The sequence below is a fragment of the Lithobates pipiens genome, unplaced genomic scaffold (assembly GCF_037356315.1).
Source record: "Lithobates pipiens isolate NorthernLeopardFrog02 unplaced genomic scaffold, aLitPip1_a1.2 Scaffold_23, whole genome shotgun sequence".
NCBI lineage: Eukaryota > Metazoa > Chordata > Amphibia > Anura > Ranidae > Lithobates > Lithobates pipiens.
This window is the reverse complement of record NW_027507785.1, coordinates 50,924,506-50,948,625: the sequence shown is the minus strand read 5'-3', so window position 1 is coordinate 50,948,625 and position 24,120 is coordinate 50,924,506. Positions and strand designations below refer to the sequence as shown.

Genomic DNA, 24,120 nt, shown 5'->3' with positions numbered 1-24,120 from the left:
GTCTATGTTACGCCCCTTGTTACCATAAACATACAATTGTAATATTAATGTGATACCTACGTAATCATGTGTATAAAAAACATTAAATGTGTCATAATAAAGGAGAACAGTTATTTGGAAAGATGCTGAGCGTATCTTTTGTGTCTGTTCCCTACTGCAATAGTTATTATTAATTTGGAACCACTAATCAATATGAGGATAGGAGTTGCCTATCTATAAAATATCCATTTCACCTCCAACCACTTTGCATATTATTTTATATATACTGTAATTCTGGACTCCACTCCCTCCACTGAGTCTGGCTGCAGCCATTTTAACTGCCTATTCACTTCCTGGATTTACACAGAGGCACACCTCCAGCTCTGCAGCTCTCATTGGCCCTCTTATGACTCAACCCCTCTTCTTTCTTTCAGGAGAGAGAGAGAGAGAGAGATCTGTGTATGATGTCATAAGCCTAGGCCAGTGATGGCGAACCTTGACACCCCAGATGTTTTGGAACTACATTTCCCATGATGCTCCACTACACTGCAGAGTGCATGAGTATCATGGGAAATGTAGTTCCAAAACATCTGGGGTGCCAAGGTTCGCCATCACTGGCCTAGGCTAATGACCAGACAAGAAACAGGAAGTGGGCTGTATAAGGGATTTGCTGGCAGAAAAAAAAAATGTTTTACTATCCTAACTTAGAACAACAACAACAAGGGCAGAAGATTTAATAGATGGAAAGATGAAAAAATGACTAAAGGTCCGCTTTAAAGTCAAAATGACATTATATATACATATTAAGAGGGGGTGGTAATGGGGACTGTGAGGTGAGTTAATCCATTGGAAAGGGATAATGGGGGCTGTGGGGGTTATACCATTTCAAGTAGTGGGGGTAATAAGGGGCTGTGTGTGTGTGTGGGGGGGGGGTTATACCATTAAAGGGTGTAATGGGGGGCTGTGAGGAGGGATATAACATTGGTGGGGGTAATCTAGCAGAGAGGGATAATGGGGACTGTGTGTATGTGTGTGTGTGGGGGGGGTGTTACTATTTCTACGGGTGGGGTAATGGGGACTGTATGTATGTTGGGGGGGTGGGGGTAATGAGGACTGTGTGTATGTTGGGGGGGTGTTACTATTTCTAGGGGTGGGGGTAATGGGGACTGTGTGTATGTTGTGGGGTGTTATTTCTAGGGGTGGGGGTAATGGGGACTGTGTGTATGTTGGGGGGGTACTATTTCTAGGGGTGGGGGTAATGGGGACTGTGTGTATGTTGTGGGGTGTTATTTCTAGGGGTGGGGGTAATGGGGACTGTGTGTATGTTGTGGGGTGTTATTTCTAGGGGTGGGGGTAATGGGGACTGTGTGTATGTTGGGGGGGGGTACTATTTCTAGGGGTGGGGGTAATGGGGACTGTGTGTATGTTGTGGGGTGTTATTTCTAGGGGTGGGGGTAATGGGGACTGTGTGTATGTTGTGGGGTGTTATTTCTAGGGGTGGGGGTAATGGGGACTGTGTGTATGTTGTGGGGTGTTATTTCTAGGGGTGGGGGTAATGGGGACTGTGTGTATGTTGGGGGTGTTACTATTTCTAGGGATTGGGGTAATGGGGACTGTGAGTGTGTGGGGGGGGGGTTACTATTTCTAGGGGTGGGGGGAAATAGGGGGTTATACCATTGGAGAGGGGGTCGTACCATTTCAAGTGGTGGGAGTAATGAGGGGCTGTTATACCATTGGAGAGGGTAATGGGGGGTGGTGAGGAGGAATATACCATTGGAGGGGGTGGCAACGGAGACTGTGAGGTGGGTTAATCCATTGGAGGGGGATAGTGGGGGGGGGTTATACCATTGCAAGGGGGGTTATGCCATTGGAGGGGGTAGTGGGGGCTGTGAGAAGGGATATACCATTGGATAGGGTAGTAATGGGGAGCTGTGAGGAGAGTTACATCATTGAGAGGGGGTGACTGGGGATATTATATCAATGGAGAGTAGAATGTAATGTTGTATATGAAGAGATCTGTTTCTCTTTTTTTAGATCGGTGTGTCAGTATAAGCGGTCCGGCTGTGCGCTGAGGTAAAGGCGGAACCATTCTCTCCAGCCACTGGTTCCCGTCTGGAACGGAAGCAGCGCTGCTCTCATCGGAAGTGTCGCTAAGCGGAGCCTGAAGCCGGGAGTTGCCACGTCTGAAAAGAGGAGAGCCGCCAGCATGGTGAGTACACCGACCGGTCACTTACCTACCGACCCCCCACCCACCTGTCCTCTGGAGATGATGGTGATTGGTTGGATCTATCTGGCACATTATGACTTCCTTCTGTGATTTTGTGAGGACGAAGTTTCTTGACTTCTGCCACCAATCAGATTCCAGCTCTCCTCTCCAGCCCTGGGCTGTACAGATGACAGGTGGAAGGTGATTGGTTCCCATGGCTCTGGGGTCCTGAATGTGGGTCTGGGCGATGACACCGGTTTGCCCCTGAGATCCGTGGACAGGTAGCGGTGTCCCCTGTAAGTCTTAATCATACGGACCCCTTTTTTTTCTGTTGGGGGTTCCCAGCACCGAGGCCTAGGGGCCGCCCGATAAGAACCTATCACCGGCTCGGCACGGGGAAGTGACCCGGCAAACACATATCCCAGTATTCCGTCAACCCCTCCCTGCCCCCACGCTGGGGCCCTTTAACTGCGGAGGGGAATGAATTTTGTTGACCTGTGGTTCCTGAGTAAGACCTGTGAGGGCCTAAATAGACTTTTTGAGGGGACCCAATAGGTGTGCGGGGGACACGGGGATCACTCTGAATTTCTGGCAGGATCAACAGCTATTATTTGCACATATTGTACAGAAATAACAAAACACTTCCTGTAGTGTTTAATAGGAAGAATAGCTCTGCAGTTTTATTTTTTATTATTTAATAAATACACCCCCATGGTGTTTACATCGGGAGGCAGTCCGGGAGCCAGCAGGGTTTTTTTTTTTTTTTTTGTTAGGAACCAGCTGTGTTGACAGAGGAAATGGGGAAAAATTTATTATACACACACAAAAGTGAGTACACCCCTCAGTCACATTTTTGTAAATATTTTCTTCTATCTTTTCATGTGACAACACTGAAGAAATGACACTTGTCTACAATGTAAAGTAGTGAGTGTACAGCTTGTATAACAGTGTAAATTTCCTGTCCCCTCAAAATAACTCAACACACAGCCATTAATGTCTAAACCGCTGGCAACAAAAGTGAGTACACCCATAAGGGAAAATGTCCAAATTGGGCCCAATTAGCCATTTTCACTCCCCCGGTGTCATGTGACTCATTAGTGTTACAAGGTCTCAAGTGTGAATGGGGAGCAGGTGTGTTAAATCGCTCTCACTCTCTTATACTGGTCACTGGAAGTTCTACATGGCACCTCATGGCAAAGAACTCTCTGACGAGCTGAAAAAAAGAATTGTTGCTCTACATAAAGATGGCCTAGGCCAGTGATGGCGAACCTTGGCACCCCAGATGTTTGGGAAATGTAGTTCCAAAACATCTGGGGTGCCAAGGATTGCCATCACTGGCCTAGGCTATAAGAAGATTGACAAGACCTCGAAACTGAGCTGCAGCACGGTGGCCAAGACCATACAGCGGTATAACAGGACAGGTTCCACTCAGAACAGGCCTCGCCATGGTCCACCAAGGAAGTTGAGTGTACGTGCTCAGCGTCATATCCAGAGGTTGTCTTTGGGAAATAGACGTATGAGTGCTGCCAGCATTGCTGCAGAGGTTGTAGGGGTGGGGGGGTCAGCCTGTCAGTGCTCAGACCATACGCCGCACACTGCATCAAATTGGTCTGCATGGCTGTCATCCCAGAAGGAAGCCTCTACTAAAGATGATGCACAAGAAAGACCGCAAACAGTGTGCTGAAGACAAGCAGACTAAGGAGATGGATTACTGGAACCGTGTCCTGTGGTCTGATGAGACCGAGATAAACTTATTTGGTGTCAGATAGTGTGAAGCGTGTGTGGGGGCAACCAGGTGAGGAGGACAAAGACAAGTGTGTCTTGTCTACAGTCAAGCATGGTGATGGGAGTGTCATGGTCTGGGGCTGCATGAGTGCTGCCGGCACTGGGGAGCTACAGATCATTGAGGGAACCATGAATGCCAACATGTACTGCAGGGGTAGGCAACCTCTTCCCTCCAGCTGTGGTGAAACTACAAATCCCATCATGCCTCTGTCTCTAGGGGCCATGCTTGTGATTGTCAGGGTCTTGCAATGTCTCGTGGTACTTTTGTAGTTTTGCCGCAGCTGGAGGGCTGAGGTTGCCTACCCCTGATGTACTGTGACTAGGGGTGCAACGGATCGTCACCGATCAGTGATCCGAACGGAGTGCTCCATGGTCACGGCCTTAGGAAAGGCCGCGGCTTTGGCCTAGCTCCGAAGCGGCAGCCATCTTTCTACATCCAGGCTGTTTACAATGTGATCACTACGTCAGATGACGGAGCGATCACTTGTAAACAAACCAGCGTCATGTCATAGCGCCGGTTCCTCTCTCCCCTCTCTGTACTGATCTGTACAGTGGAGGGGGAGAGAACGGATGGATGAAGCGCTGTGGGCACTACAGATCTGCTCTTTGACAGCCATGCTCTGCCATACCCAGCCATGCTCTGCCATACCCAGCCATGCTCTGCCATACCCAGCCATGCTCTGCCATACCCAGCCATGCTCTGCCATACCCAGCCATACCCAGCCATGATCAGCCAATATTACAGTGGGGAAGATTGTGGATATTACAGTGGGGACTATATGGCGGTGGAATTTTCACAGGTTTTTGCAAATTCAATTATTTGCTGATCCGAAAAATGATCCAATCTGTGACTCTGATCCGAGGAACGATCCGATCCGTGAGTTTTTTTGATCCGTTGCACCCTTAACTGTGACATACTGAAGCAGAGCATGATCCCCCTCCCTTCGGAGACTGGGCCGCAGGGCAGTATTCCAACATAACGACCCCAAACGCACCTCCAAGATGACCACTGCCTTGCTAAAGAAGCTGAGGGTAAAGGTGATGGACTGGCCAAGCACGTCTCCAGACCTAAACCCTATTGGACAGCTGTGGGACATCCTCAAACGGAAGGTAGAGGAGCGCAAGGTCTCCAACATCCACCAACTCTGTGATGTCATCATGGAGGAGGGGAGGAGGACTTCAGTGACATCCTGTGAAGCTCTGGTGACCTCCATGCCCAAGAGGGATAAGGCGCAGTGCTGGAAAATAATGGTGGCCACACAAATTATTGACACTTTGGGCCCAAATTGGTTTGTAGATGCTATACCTTTCACACAAACCAATCAATGTATGCTTATTGGGATTTTTATTTATATATATATATATATATATATATATATATATATATATATATATATATATATATATATATATCAAAGACATGTAGCAGAATACATTTTGGCCATTTTTTTTCCCTTGGTTATGTTTTGCAGCAGAAAGTAAAAATATTTTTTTCAAAATTTTTTTTTTTTACCTGTGTCACTGGTGGGCGATTCCTACGGTGTCTTTGCAGTCATGATCGGCGTCTTTTTAACCCCCGGCGTGACGATTTCATTGCTAAGGAAAACTTTTAAAAAAGCAGTCCGGCGGTTTCCACTTTCACTGTGGGCGTTTGAAGCCCACAGGCATTTACTTCCTGGATGCGATGATGCTGAGCTCCCAGCATCCACCGCTCCATCTCGCACATGCTCATTGAGTGTCCTCTTTGTTTTCCTTCCTCGTGTGCTATAGTGGTAATGGCAGATAGAGCTGCCTGCCCACTTTCAAAATGGCAATTTCGGACACGCCCTCGTCACGTGACCGGCGTCCTCCTTCCGAAATCTCACGAGATTTCGGCATGACTGTGTCCCCCACTGATTTCTGGGAAATAGCTAAAAAAGTTCCCAGGGACCATTGCGAAGCCGATAAACACGCCTACTCCCACGGGAGGAGAGCCCGGAAGTCGGCATAAACATTAAAAATAAAAGGTAAATACTGCATATTATTTTATTTCAATGGTCATAACTGCATCTATGTTCCAAAGCCATTTGAATAAGATGAACTTGCAATTTTCTGTACAAAACCGCTTTAAAGAGCTAAATGGCAAAAAAATGTCCTGGTCATGAAGGGGATAAAACCTTCCAGCGTTCACATGATTAAAAAAATCTTCTTTTCATGTGATAAGTGCTGCCTGTCACCTGGCCATCTTTCCACAACTTTCTGGATTCCCAGCATGCTTTGCAGCTTCTCCTCCATTTCTAAGGACTACATATCCCATGGTACCTTGCTGCCTGCAAGCAGTTATTCCTGTACTGACTCCGCCTCCTGAGATTCCTCCTCCTAAGCACCTCTAGTTTAGAAGGCAGGTGTTTCGCCCGGATTAGGTGACCCGTCAGATTTTGTAACGGAAGTGACGTTCCCTCGCCCGCCATCTTGCTAAACCATGCATTGGTCCACAGTAAGGATACGGTGAGAAAGCGGCAAGCGGGCATCTTGTTGCGCCCACCGGAGTCTTGCATTTTGCACACTGATTTTTTTTAACAGTAAACTCAGCTTTTACAGTGAAATTCAGTATTTTGAAATCCATCAGACTGTTGATTTTTGTGTTCTGTCAGATTAGCAAACCTGTGAGATCAGCAGACTTGCCACTGCTTTTAAAATTCAACATCTAAACAGTCGACTGATTTTTTTTTTAAATGCTGTATGTCGCTCAGTTTACTTTTAACAATAAGTGTGAAATGCAAGACTCCGGTGGGTGTAACAAAATGTCTGCTTTCCGCCTTCTCACTGTATCCTTAATGTGCACGAGTGTGGGGTGTACCAAGATGGCGGCGACGGAACGTCACTTCCATTGCAAAATCTGACAGGTCGCCTATTCTGCCGAAACACTGGCTTTGGGAAATGTGTGACACAACAGTGCCTACTCGCAGGGCATAGAATTCGAGGAAGTAAATGTGTGGGGATCTTCACAAAGTACTTCTCTTTTTTTTTCTTTTTTTTTTATATCAATACCGGGCACTTTCGCCCCCTTCCTTCCCAGACCAATTTTCAGCTTTCAGCCCTCTCGCACTTTCAATAAGAATTGCGCGGTCATGCTACGCTGTACCCAAATTAAATTTTTATCATTTTGTTTGCACAAATAGAGCTTTATTTTGCTGGTATTTATTCACGACTCCATTTTTTATTTTTTGCGAAAAAAGAGCAGAAATCTTGGGGGGGGGGGGGGGGAGAACAATATTTTCTTCTATTTTTAAAAGAAATCCATTAAAATTAAATTTTTTCATAAATTTACGGTAAGCCAAAATGTATTCTGCTACATATTTTTGGTAAAAAAAAAAAATCCTATTAAGTGTATAATAATTGGTTTGTGTGATCACAGACAGATGTACGCAAATGATCATGTACAGATGTGCGCAGGTGATCACGGACATATGTCTGCAAATGATCATCGGGACATGTGATTTTACTGTTATATATGTGGGGACATGTGTTTTGGGGATCATTACTATGTGGGGACATGTGTTTTACTTGTGTATTTTACATTGTGGGGGACATGTGTGGTGAAACTAGGTTGGTGATCAGTGCTGTAAAAAAAATAAAATAAAAAAACGCTCATACTCCCTGATCACCAGCCGGCTGCAGAGATCTGCTCTCCTCTCCTCACCGACAACTTCCATGGAGGAGAGGAGCGCCAATCGCCTAGCAACCGGCTGTTTGTATACATCACATGACAGCCGTGATTGGACACGGCCATCATGTGATCAGGAGGGCCAATCACAGAGCCCTCCTGCCGAGCTAAGATGCGCTGTGTCCGGGTGATACGAGCGCATTGGGATCGGGCCACTGCGCAGGCACGATTCCCCCCCCCCCCTCCTGAGGGACGTTCCTGAATGTCCACTCAGGAGAGAGCGCCCACCCGGCCGTACATATGCAGTGGCCAGGTGGGAAGTGGTTAAGATGGCTCAGATGATCAGGAGTACGGTAGAAATTATTGGGGTACAATGTGAAAAATATGAGTTTACATTTTGATTTATAGATCTACTTTAAAATGGAATTTAAATGGTCGGGGGGGGGGGGGGGGGCTGGAGCAATTTCACTCCCATCTCCTTGTGGTCCATCAGAACTGCCATTCCATATCTTTGATTTCTGTATTAAATTGTCACGTGTATGGCCAGCTTTAGAGGTCACTGATCAGGTCACCATCACACGTTTAGTGTACACCCATCCTTATCTGACAGCAGTGTGATTATTGCTGCAATCTCTTCATGTTCATAGAAAGCTGACTGTGCTTTTTTCTTTCTTCTCAGGTATCTGTAATAAACACCGTGGACACCTCACACGAGGATATGATTGTAAGTAGTAAATCCCGTATTTTATCTCTAGTATTTGTCTTTCAGTGAGTTGTGTTATTATTTAGTTAAGATTGAGAAGGTTCCCGGTTTATGTGACAGTCCAGGAACGTGGAGGGAGAGGATCGGACACCACCATCACCCCGTGGCATGTGTACATATACAATGACGTCTTTAGACAATGGCCGCCTTATCTCTTACAGAGTAGATTGCATCTAATGGATGTGTGGCTGTTGCTTTTAGAGATCTTAGCATAGGCTTGTTGTGCCATTTATTCTAGTTCCTTTGGCACTCAAGCTATGAAGGGTGGGGAATCGAGGTGAATGAGTACAGAGAGACACGGCTTGTTGGGTTAACAACACAGCTAATGCAGGGTGATAAAAATGCTGCTTTTAGGGGTGTCTGTGTGTGTTGTTTTGGGGGGGGGGGGGCGGATGTTTGGCTTTTAAATGCCCCTCCAAGCTGTCCTAGGTGTCAATGCACACTCAGGCGTTTAAAACGGAATTTAGTGATTGTAAAGGGTTTTTTTTTTTTTTTTAAATAGCATGTCATACTAAACTCCTCTGTGCCTGTGCAAGGGTTTTGCACAGTGGCCCTGATCCTCCTTTTCTGGGGTCCCCCAGCAGTGCTCCTGGCTCCTCCCCTTCTCGAGTTCCCCCCCCCTCCCCCATGGAGAGCCGCATTCCATGGGGCACTCGTGTGGGCTCGCTCCTGAGTCCTGCTGCTGCATCCATTGACACAGACAGCAGGACTCGGCCCCGCCCCCGCTGGCTCACTGGATTTGATTGACAGCAGCGGGAGCCAGTGGCTCCTGTTGCTACCCAATGAGGACCTGAAACAGCGGCTGGAGCTGCTGTGCTTGTCCCTGTTGCTGGAACAATCAGGTTCAGGTAAGTAACGGGGGATCTCTGTGGGTGTGCTGCACTACAGAAGGTTTTTCATCTTTAAAGCATTGTACCAGCCGCAACAAAATGTATTATTATTATTATTTTTTTTTTAAGTCAGCCGCTACAAACAATGTATCTGCTGACTTTTTAATAAGGACACTTACCTGTCCATAGGCTCCTGCTGCTGTCAATCACATCCAGTGAGGAGAGGAGGATGGGGCCAAGCCATGCTCTGTGTGTCTATGGACACAGCCGTCTCAGGAGAGAGTACGCACTAGTGCCCCCCCCCATAGCAAGTGGCTTGCTGTGGGAACACTCGGCAAAGGGGAGGGACCATGGTACCCAAGAAGAGGAGAATCGGGGATGCTGTCTACAAAACCTTTACACAGAGCAGGTAAGTATGACATGTTTGTTATTTTTAAAGCTGTCGGTGCCCATGAAGCCGGTGCGGCGGTCTGGGGAATTGACAGCCCCGCCTTTCTTCCCTTTTTCATTTCCTTGGGGCTTCCAGGACAGATCAGAGCGATTCCGATAGCTTTTATGACCACTTTGACTAATAAGAATCACGTTTGTTTCACAAATGTTTGTAACAGCCAACAAATTCCCTCATTAGACCTAATGGCAGTATATTTTGATATTCTTTTATAAAGTTAAAAAAGTTATTTCAAAATCTCCTTTATTTCTTTATTTAGCATGATGCACAGATGGATTACTATGGGACGCGCCTGGCCACATGCTCGTCCGACAGATCGGTTAAGATCTTTGACGTGAAGAATGGAGGACAGATCCTAATCGCTGATCTGCGGGGGTAAGAGAGAGACCATAAAGTGTTGTTTTTAGGTTATGAGGATTTTAAGTAGCAATTTCAGCCAAACTCCTAAATAAATCAATAAGTACAGATGAATAATTTTATATATGTACGCAATGCAAATATTGTTGCAAGTCCACCCTCCCACCACGTACACTTCTGCTGTGATTTATGAGAGACGTCACTATATGGTTCACAGCTTACAGTTCTACCGACCCAGTGCCAATTCTCCGCCCTGCCACCTCCTGCCTCTGCTTTGTGTCCTCCTTTACGGTTTTGTAATCTGCAATAAAAGATACCTAAAGTGTGTCGGTAAAGACAAAACTGGTTTAATGTTTGATAGATGCTGGAAATTTAAACCCCAACAGTCTCTTCCATCTCTCAGGGACTCTATTGGTGGGAACACTGCGTTGAGTTCTCAGGTCTGTACTCCTGCAATGCCCATTATGAGGGGCTCCCACCATCCCAGTAATGGGTTCCCGGCTCTGTACACCTGCTGTGCCCATTATGAAGGGTTCCCACCATCCCTTTGCTGAGTCCCCAGGTCTGTACGCCTGCTGTGACCATTATTAGCGGTTCCACCATCCCTGTGCTGAGATCCTGGCTCTGTACACCAGCTGTGCCGATTACGAGGGGTTCTCACAATTACTGCTGGATTTGATAATATTTTCTGTGGAATGTGACAAGAGGGTGAGATCATGCACAGTTTGGTTAGGAGTGAAAGATCTTGTTACTGGAATCTCCTGGAAATATGATTCCATCTGGTGATCCAAACTGCATATTTAAGTTCACTTTAAAAAAAAAAATGCAAATTTTTCTTTTTGCAGTTAAAATATAGTAAATAGTAAAAACATTGTACCAGCGATCTGCATTGCCGGTCTCCTGCACACTGTCATTGTAACAGCTCAGCCATACAGGCAAAAAAAACTTCTGCAAACCCCCCCCCCCATTCTTACTTGAAACCAATCTTGGTCCAGCAATGCGCATGAGAGCATTAGTTAGTCACAGCCATTGACAAGGGAGTGGGGCCGAGCCATTCTCTGTGTCTTATGGACGCACAGAATGGGGCTTGGGAACGAGCATGCATGATTGCCCCCATAGCAAGCTTTGTGCTGTGGGGGCACTCGTTGAGGGGGAGGAGCACCTTCAGAGGGCCCAAGAAGAGGGGGATTGGGGTATGTATGATGATTGTTTTAAAGGGTGAAAAAAAAAGTAACTTTTTGTTATCACTTTAATATAAGGTAACCTACGTCCTATATTTCACTAACGCAGAATCTTATATTGAAAAGTTCTCTCGGAAGTCTGATTTTTGTGTATTTCAGACATGAAGGTCCAGTTTGGCAGGTGGCCTGGGCTCACCCAATGTATGGAAACATCCTGGCGTCCTGCTCCTATGACAGAAAGGTCGTCATATGGAAAGAGGAAAACGGCACCTGGGAGAAGACGTACGAGTACACCGGCCACGATTCATCAGGTACTTCCGTCCCACAACAATGAAAGCGATATTTCTGTTCTTCACTTTCAGTCCTAAAGAGTGAAGACGCCTACAGCGCCTTCAAAAAGTATTCATGCCCCTTGAAATTTTCCACATTTCGTCATGTTGGAGCCAAAAACTTAAATGTATTTTATTGGGATTTTAAAGCGGAGGTCCACCCTAAAATGGACCTCCGCTCATCGGAATCCCCCCCCCCTCCGGCGCCACGATTGGCACCTTTCAGGGGGAGGGGGGTGCAGTTACCTGGATAATCCAGGTAACTGCACCCACTTCCGGGACAGCTCTCTGCAGAAAGGGGCGTAACTTACGCCCCTTTCAGCAAGTGCCCGCCCCTTCCCGCAAGTGCCCCGCTGCCTGCTGGGAAACACACAGCTCCCAGCGGCAGCGGGGAGCGTCCTCATTGCGCAGCGCAATTCGCGCATGCGCAGTAGGGAACCGGGAAATGAAGCCGAAAGGCTCCATTTCCTGATTCCCATACCCAAGATGGCGGCGGCAGGACCCGACAGACGACCTAGCGATCGGCTTCGGGTGCCGACATCGCGGGCACGCTGGACAGGTAAGTGTCACTATTTTAAAAGTCAGCAGCTGCAGTATTTGTAGCTGCTGGCTTTTTAAAAAATAAAAATAAAAAAACGCGGAGTCCCGGTGGACTCCCACTTTAAGTGATAGACCAACACAAAGTGTATAGAAAATGTACCCCACACTTTTCACTTTTTTTTTTTTTTTTTTTTTACAAATAAATATTTATCATTTTCCTTCCAGTTCACAATTATGTGCCACTTTGTTTTGGTCTGTCACATAAAATCCCCCCCCCCCCCCAAAAAATTTATATTTTTGGTTGTAACATGAAAAAAAGTGTGAATGCTTTTTCAAAGCACTGTCTATCTACCCTATCTAAGACTTTAACCAGTTGCCGACCGCCGCACGCCGATGTACGTCGGCAGAATGGCACGGGCAGGCATAAGGGCTTACATGTACGTCCCTTGCCTCCCGCGGGTCGGGGGGCCGATCGGGCCCCCGCCCGGTGCCTGCGGCGGTCGGTTTTCGTCCGGGAGCGATCCGGGACGAGGGGGCGGCCATTCATTCATGGCCACCCCCTCGCGATCGCTCCCGACGAATAGAAATCCCCCGTGACATCACTTCCTCTCCTGTAATGTAAACACAGGAGAGGAAGTGATGTATTCTCTCCTCCGTGTCGGTATTTTTCGTTCCGACACGGAGGAGAGGGGATCGGTGAGTTGCACCAACACTCTACACACACAGTAGAACATGCCAGGCACACTCACACCCCCCCTTTACCCCCCGATCACCCCCCCAATTACCCCTGCCCCCCAGTCACAGTGACACCAATGTCATTTTTTTTTTTTTTTTTTTTTGCATTGGTGTCATTTGTGACTGTAATAACTGTTAGGGCAGTTAGAGTTTCCGCATCGCTCCAGTGTGAACCCAGCCTAATAAGCGATCATTTTTCTGATCGCCGTATTAGTGTCACAGGTGACGCTAGTTAGGCAGGTAGGTATTTAGGTTCGCCGCAGCTTTTTATAGCGCCAGGGACCCCCATATACTACCGCATAAAGCCCCGATTGCCCCCTAGTTAACCCTTTCACCAGTGATCACCATATAACTGTTACAGGTGACGCTGGTTGGTTAGTTATTTTTTTATAGTTTCAGGGCACCCGCCATTTATTACCTAATAAAGGTTTAACCCCCTGATCACCCGGCGGGTGTCATTTGTGACTAATAACTGTTAGGGCAGTTAGGGTTAGCCCCCTTTAGTTCTAAGGTACCCCCCTAACCCCCCCAATAAAGGTTTAACCCCGTGATCACCCCCCGTCGCCAGTGTCACTAAGGCTGGGTTCACATTGCAGCGGTTTATGAGAACGGATGTGATTCGCACCGCACTGCAGTGCAAATCACATCCGATCTCTGTGCGATTCGAGTTCAGCCATTCGCCGCACCCGCCGCAAATTCGCACGGGACCCTTTTTTTGGCCCGCAGCAGAATCGGATCGCATGGGTGTTCACACCATGCGATCCGAGTTTGCAGATCGCACTGCGATATGCGAACTGATCTGGGGGTGTCAGTAACATTTCACTGACACTCCCAGCAGTTCGCATAGGGCAGTGTGAACTGCTGCCGGGAGGCATGCGATGCGGGAACCCGCCGCGCATTCGTGGCGTTCCCGCATCGCTCCAGTGTGAACCCAGCCTAATAAGCGATCGTTTTTCTGATCGCTGTATTAGTGTCACAGGTGGCGCTAGTTAGGCAGGTAGGTATTTAGGTTCGCTGCAGCTTTTTATAGCACCAGGGACCCCCATATACTACCGCATAAAGCCCGCATGATCACCGCATGATCACCATATAACTGTTACAGGTGACGCTGGTTGGTTAGTTATTTTTTTATAGTTTCAGGGCACCCGCCATTTATTACCTAGTCTCACTAGTGTACCCCTAAATTTAGGGGTGTCTACTTTCCAAAATGGGGTCATTTGGGGGGGGTTTGTGCCATCTTGGCATTTTATGGCCTTCAAAACTGTAACGCCCTTAGAAAGCCTGAAGGCGGTGCTTGGTTTACGGGGCCCCGTACGCGGCTAGGCTCCCAAAAAGTCCCACATATGTGGTATCCCCGTACTCAGGAGAAGCAGCAGAATTTATTTTGGGGTGTCATTTCACATATGCCCATGGCATGCGTGAGCAATATATCATTTAGTGACAACTTTGTGAAAAAAAAAAAAAAAAAGTTTGTAATTTTCCCGCAACTTGTGGCAAAATATAAAATATTCCATGGACTCCACATGCCTCTCAGCAAATAGCTTGGGGTGTCTACTTTCCAAAATGGGGTCATTTGTGGGGGTTTTGTGCCATCTTGGCATTTTATGGCCTTCAAAACTGTAATAGGTAGTGAGAAGTGAACTCAAAAATTTACGCCCTTAGAAAGCCTGAAGGCGGTGCTTGGTTTTCGGGGCCCCGTACGCGGCTAGGCTCCCAAAAAGTCCCACATATGTGGTATCCCCGTACTCAGGAGAAGCAGCAGAATTTATTTTGGGGTGTCATTTCACATACGCCCATAGCATGTGTGAGCAATATATCATTTAGTGACAACTTTGTGTAAAAAAAAAAAAAAAAATTTTTTTTTTGTCATTATTCAATCGCTTGAGGCAAAAAAATAAAATATTCAATGGGCTCAACATGCCTCTTATCAATTTCCTTAGGGGGTCTACTTTCCAAAATGGGGTCATTTGGGGGGGTTTTGTACTGCCCTGCCATTTTAGCACCTCAAGAAATGAGATAGGCAGTCGTAAACTAAAAGCTGCGTAAATTCCAGAAAACGTACCTTAGTTTGTAGATGTGACAACTTTTGCGCAAACCAATAAATATACAATTATTGACTTTTTTTTTTACCAAAGACATGTGGCTGAATACATTTTGGCCTAAATGTATGACTAAAATTGAGTTTATTGGATTTTTCTAATAACAAAAAGTAGAAAATATCATTTTTTTTCAAAATTTGCGGTCTTTTTACGTTTATATCGCAAAAAATAAAAATCGCAGAGGCAATCAAATACCATCAAAAGAAAGCTCTATTTGTGGGAAGAAAAGGACGCAAATTTTGTTTGGGTACAACATTGCATGACCGCGCAATTACCAGTTAAAGCAGCGCAGTGCCAAAGTGTAAAAAGACCTCTGGTCATTTACCAGCAAAATGGTCCGGTCTGAAAGTGGTTAAACAAAACCAAAAAATTGCCTTTAGATACATTTAAAAATGCTAAACGATTCCATCTGAAGCAAGTAAGGCCTGGTGCCCAACCAGTGGCTCGAGGGCCAGATTCAGCCCCTTGGTGTATATGTCGCCCTCAGACCTGAGCAGTCTATAGTGGGAACATTGATTAGGGTAATTGCATTGATCTCTACTGGCCTCATGTAACATGCTCCAAGTTTGGTATGGTCTTCTGCGGCATCTCCCCAGCCAACAATGCATCCCCTCCACACTCTCTGATCCTCATCTCCTCTATTAGGCCTGCAGTTTCTGTTAGTCCTATCATGCATTACATATATTGAACATTAAGTGAGGCCCTTTTGATGTCTGTGGCTGCGTTTGAGGCCCCCTTTAGCTCATAAATGTGACCACCACCGAAGTAAGGGGTCCCCTTATCACCGTAGTAAGTGCCTTGTGATAAAATCGTTTGATCAGACACGGCTTCTAATGTTCTTTTCTCCCATCCAGTGAACTCTGTGTGTTGGGCCCCCCATGACTTTGGATTGTTGTTGGCTTGCGGCAGTTCAGATGGCGCCATATCCCTCCTCACCTATACAGGGGACGGCCCCTGGGATGTCAAAAAGATCACCAATGCGCACACGGTAAGGGACAAAAATATAATTCTCATGGAACGGCCTGTATAATCGTCTTTCCTCCAGAGTGAAAGTTTCGAACATTTTACCTCCTAGTTGGAAACACTTCGAAGCCTTTACTGCAAAAGAAACCGCAACAGGGCGATTAATCGATAATCAAAACAGCACTTTATTGTAGAGGAATACTTACATCTAAAAAGCTTCAGTTTCACTTTAACTGAAGTGTCTGTAGCAAAAATGGGTATTCGTTATCTTAAGCAGAAAGTAGTTCTATTAATGGATATATTCTGGAGATACTTTTGTACATCATGCAGGTACTCTGATTTGTAATCCTCTATAGATCGGGTGTAATGCTGTGAGCTGGGCTCCCTCTGTGGTCCCTGGCAGTCTGGTGGATCAGCCATCTGGACCAAGGCCCAATTACATCAAGAGGTTTGTCTCTGGGGGCTGCGACAACCTGGTAAAGATCTGGAGGTAGGTCTTGGCCACCCCAACCATGTTTTTATTTTGTTGTGTGTGTGTGGTGTTGTTTATTTTTATTTTTTTATTATTAAAATCCTAGATGTTCCTTACTGCAGAGTTTTCCCTGAAAATGATTAAAAACCTGATTTGAGGCCTTCTTATCCTGTATTGTTTGTACAACATGCCAGCATTAAGGTTACCTTAGATCTGTGGTGCTCAGCTTGTGGCCGTTCGGTACTTTGTTATGGTGTGGCCCTTGGGTTCCCTGCAGACAGTAGTGGGAGCATTGGTTTGTAAACTGGTTCAGTTTCATTTAACCTATACCTAATCTCTAACAATCTACTGCATCATATTTGTAGCCTTCAACTACACCTGTGGTATGTCTCCATTCTCTGACCATCTCCAGCAGGGTATCGGCAGTCTCCAATAGACAATCCAATAGAGCACCACAATGCAAAGTCCCACAAATACCTGTTGATCCTGCCAGTCAAGTCCACCTAATGCAACTTTCTGTGACGGAGAGACAACAATGCTGCCCTTCTACTGAACACAGGTCACTGTTGTCACTCTTGTGTAGGCGGCGCCTGCTTGCACTACAGTGGGAGGAGAAGATGTTGTGGGGGGACGTGGCTATCACTATTGGCACTGCTGATTCACCAACTTGTCATTTGTCCACTGACACCTGGCCACACCTAGTCCCGCCCACTATTTTCTGGATTGGCAGCACTGCTTCTGCTGCTGAAACCACTCCCACTGAGCTGTAGTGTCTGGTAGGTAGAGCGTGTGAGAGACAAATGAAGGATGATTTGTACATTTGCTACTTTAGACATTCAGGAACCTTTCGTTGTACTGAAAGGTCACACACTGCTGATTGAAGTGGTTGTAAAGCCTTAAAGAGGTCTTTTTATTTTTTTATGTGACCTGTAAAGTAAAAGTATAATGTGCTAGCATGCACCGCATACTAGCACATTATGTGAAACTTACCTGAAAATGAAGTCCTCGTAGTCCCCACTGGAGGCAGATCCATCTTCCTTCTGGGTCTGCGGACTCCGGCTGTGTGACTGGCTGGAGCCACGGGACATCATTCCCACGCATGCGGCACACGTGGCCGTTCCTACAGAGCGCAGGCGCCGATGACGTCCTCTGCATGGTATACAGTAAATATCTCCTAAACGGTGCAAGTTTAGGAGATATTTACAGTACCTATAGGTAAGTCTTATTATAGGCTTTAAAAAAAAAAATCAAGAGCTGACAGTGCTCAGGGGCTGGGGTGACCAATGTTTAACAGTAATAGCAATGTCCCACAGAGCGCATCTGATGTACTAGTTGATTTATTCACAAATAAAAGTTAAAACGGTGTGTATTCCATTACAACATTGATAGTAACCTTACTGTGCTGACTGGAGGCTGACTAGGGCACTTATGGATCACTGTGTCCTGGATGGAGAAATCCGGAGTTGAAAGCCGCAAGATGTACCAAGCAGGCAAAGTATCCACCCCAGGCTCACCAGTGTGTATGGATTGCATCACTGGAACCCTGGGTGCAGGCATGGTACTCGGAGGGGAGGGCTACCATGGACCCGCGTGTGTGTGGGAGGCGTTGCTCCTGCCCTGGGCGGAGACAGTACCTGGAAGAGGAAGCTGCTGTGGTCAGCGTGGAACACAAACGTCCCTGTTGCCGTGACTACGCATTTTACGCGCATGCGCTTTGTCAAGTCCTTCTTGACTCGGGGTGCGCACCCGCACAGGGTGCCCCCATGGAAATCGTCTTTCTGTGGAGGGGCACCCAATGAAGAGGAGGGGACTGGATCACCGCCACAGGGGCCCAAGTAGAAGAGGATCAGGGCTTTTCCTGTAAAAAAAAAAAAAAAAAAAAGCAGAGGATCGAGGCTGCTCTGTGCAATGGTTTTGTACAGCAGGTAAGTATAACATGTTTGTATGTTTTGAAGGGTTGTGCTTGTCCAATATGTTGAAAAGAATTCTGCTGCACTTAAAAATCCCTGGAATATTGGGATGCAATAATAATTAAAAGTGAGAAGTGCGCTGTCGCCAAACTTAAATATATAAGCTTAGAAAGCATATAATCTTGATACAATACATAAATAAATAAACAAATGATGCTATATAACATAACAACTGGTGATGCAAATAAATGAAACAAAGTCTGGAAAAAAAAAATAAAAAATATTTCTTTGAATAAACAATGACTAGTGCAATGAAGTGTCAATGGGATCTAAAATGTACTTGAAAAATCAACCAATAGAAAAATGCTAAAAAATGAGTCCATCCGTGTATAAACTGCTATGCCAAATATCAGTGTCCATTCATTGCAATAAATAAGTGAAATCTCCATGCAAACATATCCAGAAGTGGCATGTTTGGTGACAGCGCACTTCTCATTTGTTTCATAAGTATAACATGGTGGTTGTTGTTGTTATTAATATATATATATATATATATATATATATATATATATATATATATATATATATATATATATATATATATTTATTTATTTTTTCAATCGAATGTTTACAACCACTTTCAATTTTGCTGGATTCTATGGCTTTGCACCAAGTGAAAGATTGTAGCTGGCAGTTGTAGAGATTGCTGAAAGCACCCTTTTGCTGCTTGGACTTTACATTTGATGCTTTCTCTAGGGAAGAGGACGGTCAGTGGAAAGAGGATCAGAAACTGGAGGCACACAGTGATTGGGTACGGGATGTGGCCTGGGCTCCCTCTATTGGTCTTCCCACAAGCACAATCGCCAGCTGCTCCCAGGTAAAACCATCAGCCAATGTATTTGTGTGTAAATGACACCGCTCAAGGCAGGGGTGCACAGACCCTCCGAGATTCCCCCCCCCCAGGCATACAAACGCACAAGCACCCTCTGCTGTGTGTTGTGTGTTTTTTTTTTTTTTTTTTTTTGTACTGTTTGTTTTTTTTGTTTTGTTTTTTGTTCAACAAGCTTTATTGGCACCAGACATTTTCCCCTGCAAGATATGACTCCATCCCAACTGACACGTTTCAACCCATAGGCGGTAATCCTAGGTCAGCCAGTTCTAGATATTCACTTCTCTGACTCCTCTAACAAGTGTCGCTGTATCTTCCTTGCAGGACGGCAGAGTTTACATCTGGACTTGTGACGATCCCTCCACCAACAGCTGGAACCCCAAATTGCTGCACAAATTCAACGATGTTGTCTGGCACGTGAGCTGGTCCATCACCGCCAATATCCTGGCTGTGTCTGTGAGGAGATAACAAGGTGGGTATCCAGGTCCTGGCACACTCAGTGCCCCAAACACCCAAAGCTGGTATGATTCATGGTGGGGGGGGAAAAAAAGGTTATATTATCACAAACTATATTTTATAGCTAGGGAAAGTGCTAGAACATGCAGTAGTAGCCAATGGGAGGCTTCTGATTTTTAACTTGCGATAACCAAAGGATATATATATATATATATATATATATATATATATATATATATATATATATAATGAGGTTTAAGTTAAAGGGGTTTTCCCATCCCCCGCTTTTTATTTATTTGTTTTTTTATTAGAATAACAAAGATGTTCTTCTCACCTGCTCTGTGTTATGGTATGGCACAGAGCGGCCCCGATCATCATCTTCTCAGGTCCCCCACCAGTGATCTTGGCTCCTCCTTTTCTTTATGTATCCCCATAGCAAGCCGTTTGCTATGAAGGCACGCAGTGTCTGCTCGCTCCCGAGCTGTGTGTCTATAGAGCAATGCTCCATAGGTGCACACAGCATGATTTAACTAACCCCCCCCACCCCACTTCCTTACTGCATTTCATTGACAGCAGCTGGAGTGAATGGCTTCTGCTGCTGTTTGGAAATCCCGTGTGAAGGGGAAAGTGGGCAAACCTGAGAAATAGAAGGTTTTTTTCTACTTTATTGCAAGGAATGCATTAACCCCTTTGCGCCAGCAACTCCTGGCCCTGTAAGGGGTTTCAGATGCCGACAGGTGGGGTTTATGATCATGTGTCTGCCGTGATTGGCTGTCACAGTGGTGACTGGAAAGCTCCCGATCGCATCTTGCGTTGGCACTGGTAACTGCCAGGAGCGTGCAGGGGGCACGCTCTCCGCACAGATGTCGGCAAAGTGATATGCAAATATGTGGCCTCCCTGTGCCAAGAACCTCCCGCTAAAAGGCCGCAGATTTGGTTACCATCAGCGCCTAGAGGTTAAGGTAAAAAAATGTCCTTTTATATTTTAGAATCACTTTTAATGGTGGTGAGATCAGCATGTTTTAGATGCTCGCCCACCCAGCAGATCCAGCGCTGTCCAGCAGAGATCCTCCTCTCTTGTGGCAGTGCTCGGTCCTACGCCGCTGTGTTTTCCTGTGACGTCATCGAGAGGCTGCCAGCTATTTAGGGTAAAGCCGGCACGTCTTTCAATGATACCCGCTAATCCTGTCACCTCTTTTACTGAACGAAAGGCTATGCCTACTGGGATATGTGATGTTCATTTCCCAGGAGGCAAAGGAGGGGGGACGGGCACGTTGTTTGACTAGGCAAATGAAGTGCAAGTGGGAGCAGAGCCGGACTAATTCTTAAAAATGTTTTTTTTTTTTTTTTTTTAATCCCTAATAGGGCAACGGCTCGTAGGAGGGGTGGAGAGGAAGGATGATAATATGAAGGGAGGAGATCTACTTTAAGACCGGAAGATGAAAGAAGACTTAAAGAGGAAGTAAACCCTAATGGGTTTTACTTCCTCTTTTGTACCCTGCAAAGTAAAGGCATAATGCATACTGGCCCATTATGTGGCACTTTCCTGCAAACGAAGCCTACGCTGTCCCCACTGCAGGCCGCATCCATCTTCACCTCTCTTCCTTCCGGGGCAGCGCACTCTGGCTGTTTGACTGGCCTGGAGCTGCGTGACGTCACTCCCGCGCATGCGTGCCGGAGCCGCCAGTCACAGCACTCACTCGGGCCATTTCTTCACAGCACATGTGTCGATGGCATCATCAGTGCACTATAAGGTAAATATCTCCAAAACTGCACATGTTTAGGAGATATTTACAGTGCCTGTAGATAAGCCTACAATGAGGCTTGCCTAATAGGTACAAGTTCTAAAAAGGGGGTTACAACCACTTTAAATAGAATCTTTACTGTTGATGCTGTGCCCAAAAAAATGCAGGCAGAAACTCCTGGCCATCCGGTATTTTCCCTGTCCTCTTAGTAGAGGCAGCACTTCCTCATGTAAGAGCTGGCTCCCTGATGACTAGTAATCTGGGGACTGGAGGGGGTAATGAGGAAGAAGCAGCAGTAGATGTGGAGATCCTTGCACAGCAGGTCTTCAGGTACAGCTTCCTCTCCAGCATTGGAGAACAGCGATCAGCACAGCAGTGACATCACCAAATCCTACTTCATGTCTAATGAAACTAGCAGTCAGTGGCAGCAGTTTCAGGTTTCTTCAGCTCTGGTCATGTGTCTAAAAGCATTGCCGTTTAGTCATGTGATCTCTGAAGGACATGACTAGAGTCCAGATTAACTTCTCTTCTCCTTCCGGGGAATCTCATGCTCACATGGGGCTTATAGGTCTGTTTTTTTTTTTTTTTTTTAATCCAGTTTTCCATCTTGGCTTTTCTTTATTGAAAGTGGTATCCTGCTTTTTTTGATTTTTAGGTGACTCTGTGGAAGGAGTCCGCGGACGGCCTATGGGCTTGTATCAGTGACGTTAACAAGGGACAAGGAGCCGTGTCCACCGTGACAGAGGGCCAGCAGAACGAGCAGTGATGTGTCGGTCCATCTGGATGATAAATTTCTATTTCGAGACCCCCTTGGGCTGATTTTATCGTAGAGTCTGAATCCCACCAGGACAAGTTGCACATACTTCTTATTACCGCCTGCCCTGTCATATTTAACTGCAGCGCCCTCATGTGGCCTCCTAAAGGAAAACAGGACTTTACCTCCAAGCAGTTTTTATTTTTTATTTTTTTCTCAAAACTTGCCGCTTCCAGGGCAATTTAAAAGCTAATAATTCATACAAAAGAGGCATTGGTTAATGTTTGTGTAACCGGCCACCTTTATGCTTATCAAACCTCACCTATTGGAATATGTGAGGCGATATTCTCTATTTTCTCCACAGAACGTGCATAGTCTGCCCGCAATTGTTGGCGTTGGGGCAGCCATTTTTGTTGGCTTACTTTATTCGTGGGGGGGGGGGGGGGGGGGAGTCACTAAGGTTAGCAGAGAACTGCTGGGCCTCAGTCCCACCAATAATGTTCAGCTCACAAAAATGGCAGTTGGATCACATATGGCTGCAGATGATCAGACTTAAAGGGAGGACTTCAAATATGGAGCCAAATGTTTTTGATCAAGTGCCTGTAAGAAAAAAATAAATAAATAAAATCTTGCATGGTGTATATCAGGAGTGAGCAACCTCGGCACTCCAGCTGTGGTAAAACTACAAATCCCATCATCCCTCTGCCTCTGGGAGTCATGCTTGTGTGGCTGTCATGCTTGCAATGCCTTGTGGGATTTGTAGTTCCATGGCAGCTGCAGTGCCAAGGTTGCCTACCACCTGGTGTAGATGTCCCCCGGATACATCACAGGCAGCTTTCTGCGCACTTCTGAACCTCCCACTTAAAGGGGACCCCGTTATATCCATACTCTATTCAGAATGAAATCTTTTGTATGGTGTTTGTGGAGAAAATAAAACATTCCCTCTCAGTACAAATAATGGAAATTTTTACCAATGCCATTCACTTTACAGAGGAAAAGTTTTTTTTTTTTTTTTTTTTTTTTGTTTAATTATTAAATAAAATTTGCTGAAATGAAATAAAATATTGATTTATTACAATCTGTGTTTGTCGGTAACTTGAGAATGTCTCTTTGTTCAAATGGAAAACCTGGGATACAATGAGGGGAATTTACTGGAGCAGCTGCACATGGCAACCAATCAGCTGCTGTCGTCAGCATCTTCAGTTAAGCTTTGAAAATGAAATATAGAAGCTGATTGGTTGCCATGCATATCTGCTCCAGTTTTGATTAGTATGGTTTATTGACATGTTTGGGGGATGATTATTGTAATGTGTGTTTTTTAATATGGAAGCCTTTCCAGTTTTTATAAATAAAGGCGAAGTTCACCTTTTGCAGAAAATGGTCCCTGCAGACAACGGGTTCCAGTGGGTTTAATCGCACTTTTTTAAAAATATAGTTAGATGCAGATGCCATACCTGTAGACCAGTTGAAATACTACGTTGTTGAAATACTTAAAGTGGAATTTTTTAAAGCTGAATTAAAGAAATTCAGTCACTTGATAAAAAGTGCAGGCACGCTATGAGTTAAGTCCAAAGAGGTGGATGACCTCTCCTGAACTTCTATTCTTAATACACTACTGTCAAAAGTATTGGGACACCTGCCTTTACACACACATGAACTTTAAACAGGAAGTAAACCCTGATGAGTTTACTTCCTCTTTCATTCCCTGCAAAGGCAAAGCATAATGGACTACTATGCATCGCATCGCATCGCATAGTAGTCCATTATGTGTCACCTGACACAGGAGCCAGCGATGTCACTGCTGTCCCCTGTAGTCCGCCGCATCCATCTTCTCGGTGGCTCTCGCTGCTCCACTGCTGTCATTCGGCGAAGCCGCGATGACGTCACCCCCGCGCATGCGCACGGGAGCCGACACGCACAGCATCTTCGTCGTTGACGATGCCGCGCTCAGTGCACCTGCGCGCCGCTGTCTACGGCGCATGCACCGTAGACGGCAGTGCCTGTCTTTCGCCAAATATCTCCTAAACCGTATA

At 45.9% G+C, this 24,120-nt stretch overlaps 1 protein-coding gene across 1 annotated transcript; it reads left to right on the top strand.

The window, feature by feature from the left end:
- The first annotated feature begins 2,036 nt into the window (after nt 1-2,036).
- Nucleotides 2,037-23,165, top strand: SEC13 (SEC13 homolog, nuclear pore and COPII component). The gene is given in 10 exon segments (XM_077451588.1): nt 2,037-2,188; nt 8,296-8,340; nt 9,917-10,032; nt 11,355-11,506; nt 15,753-15,886; nt 16,218-16,351; nt 19,000-19,120; nt 19,457-19,591; nt 19,593-19,604; nt 21,989-23,165. Coding segments are annotated over 10 exon segments (963 nt in total). The 5' UTR covers nt 2,037-2,185; the 3' UTR covers nt 22,100-23,165.
- Nucleotides 23,166-24,120: the final 955 nt, after the last annotated feature.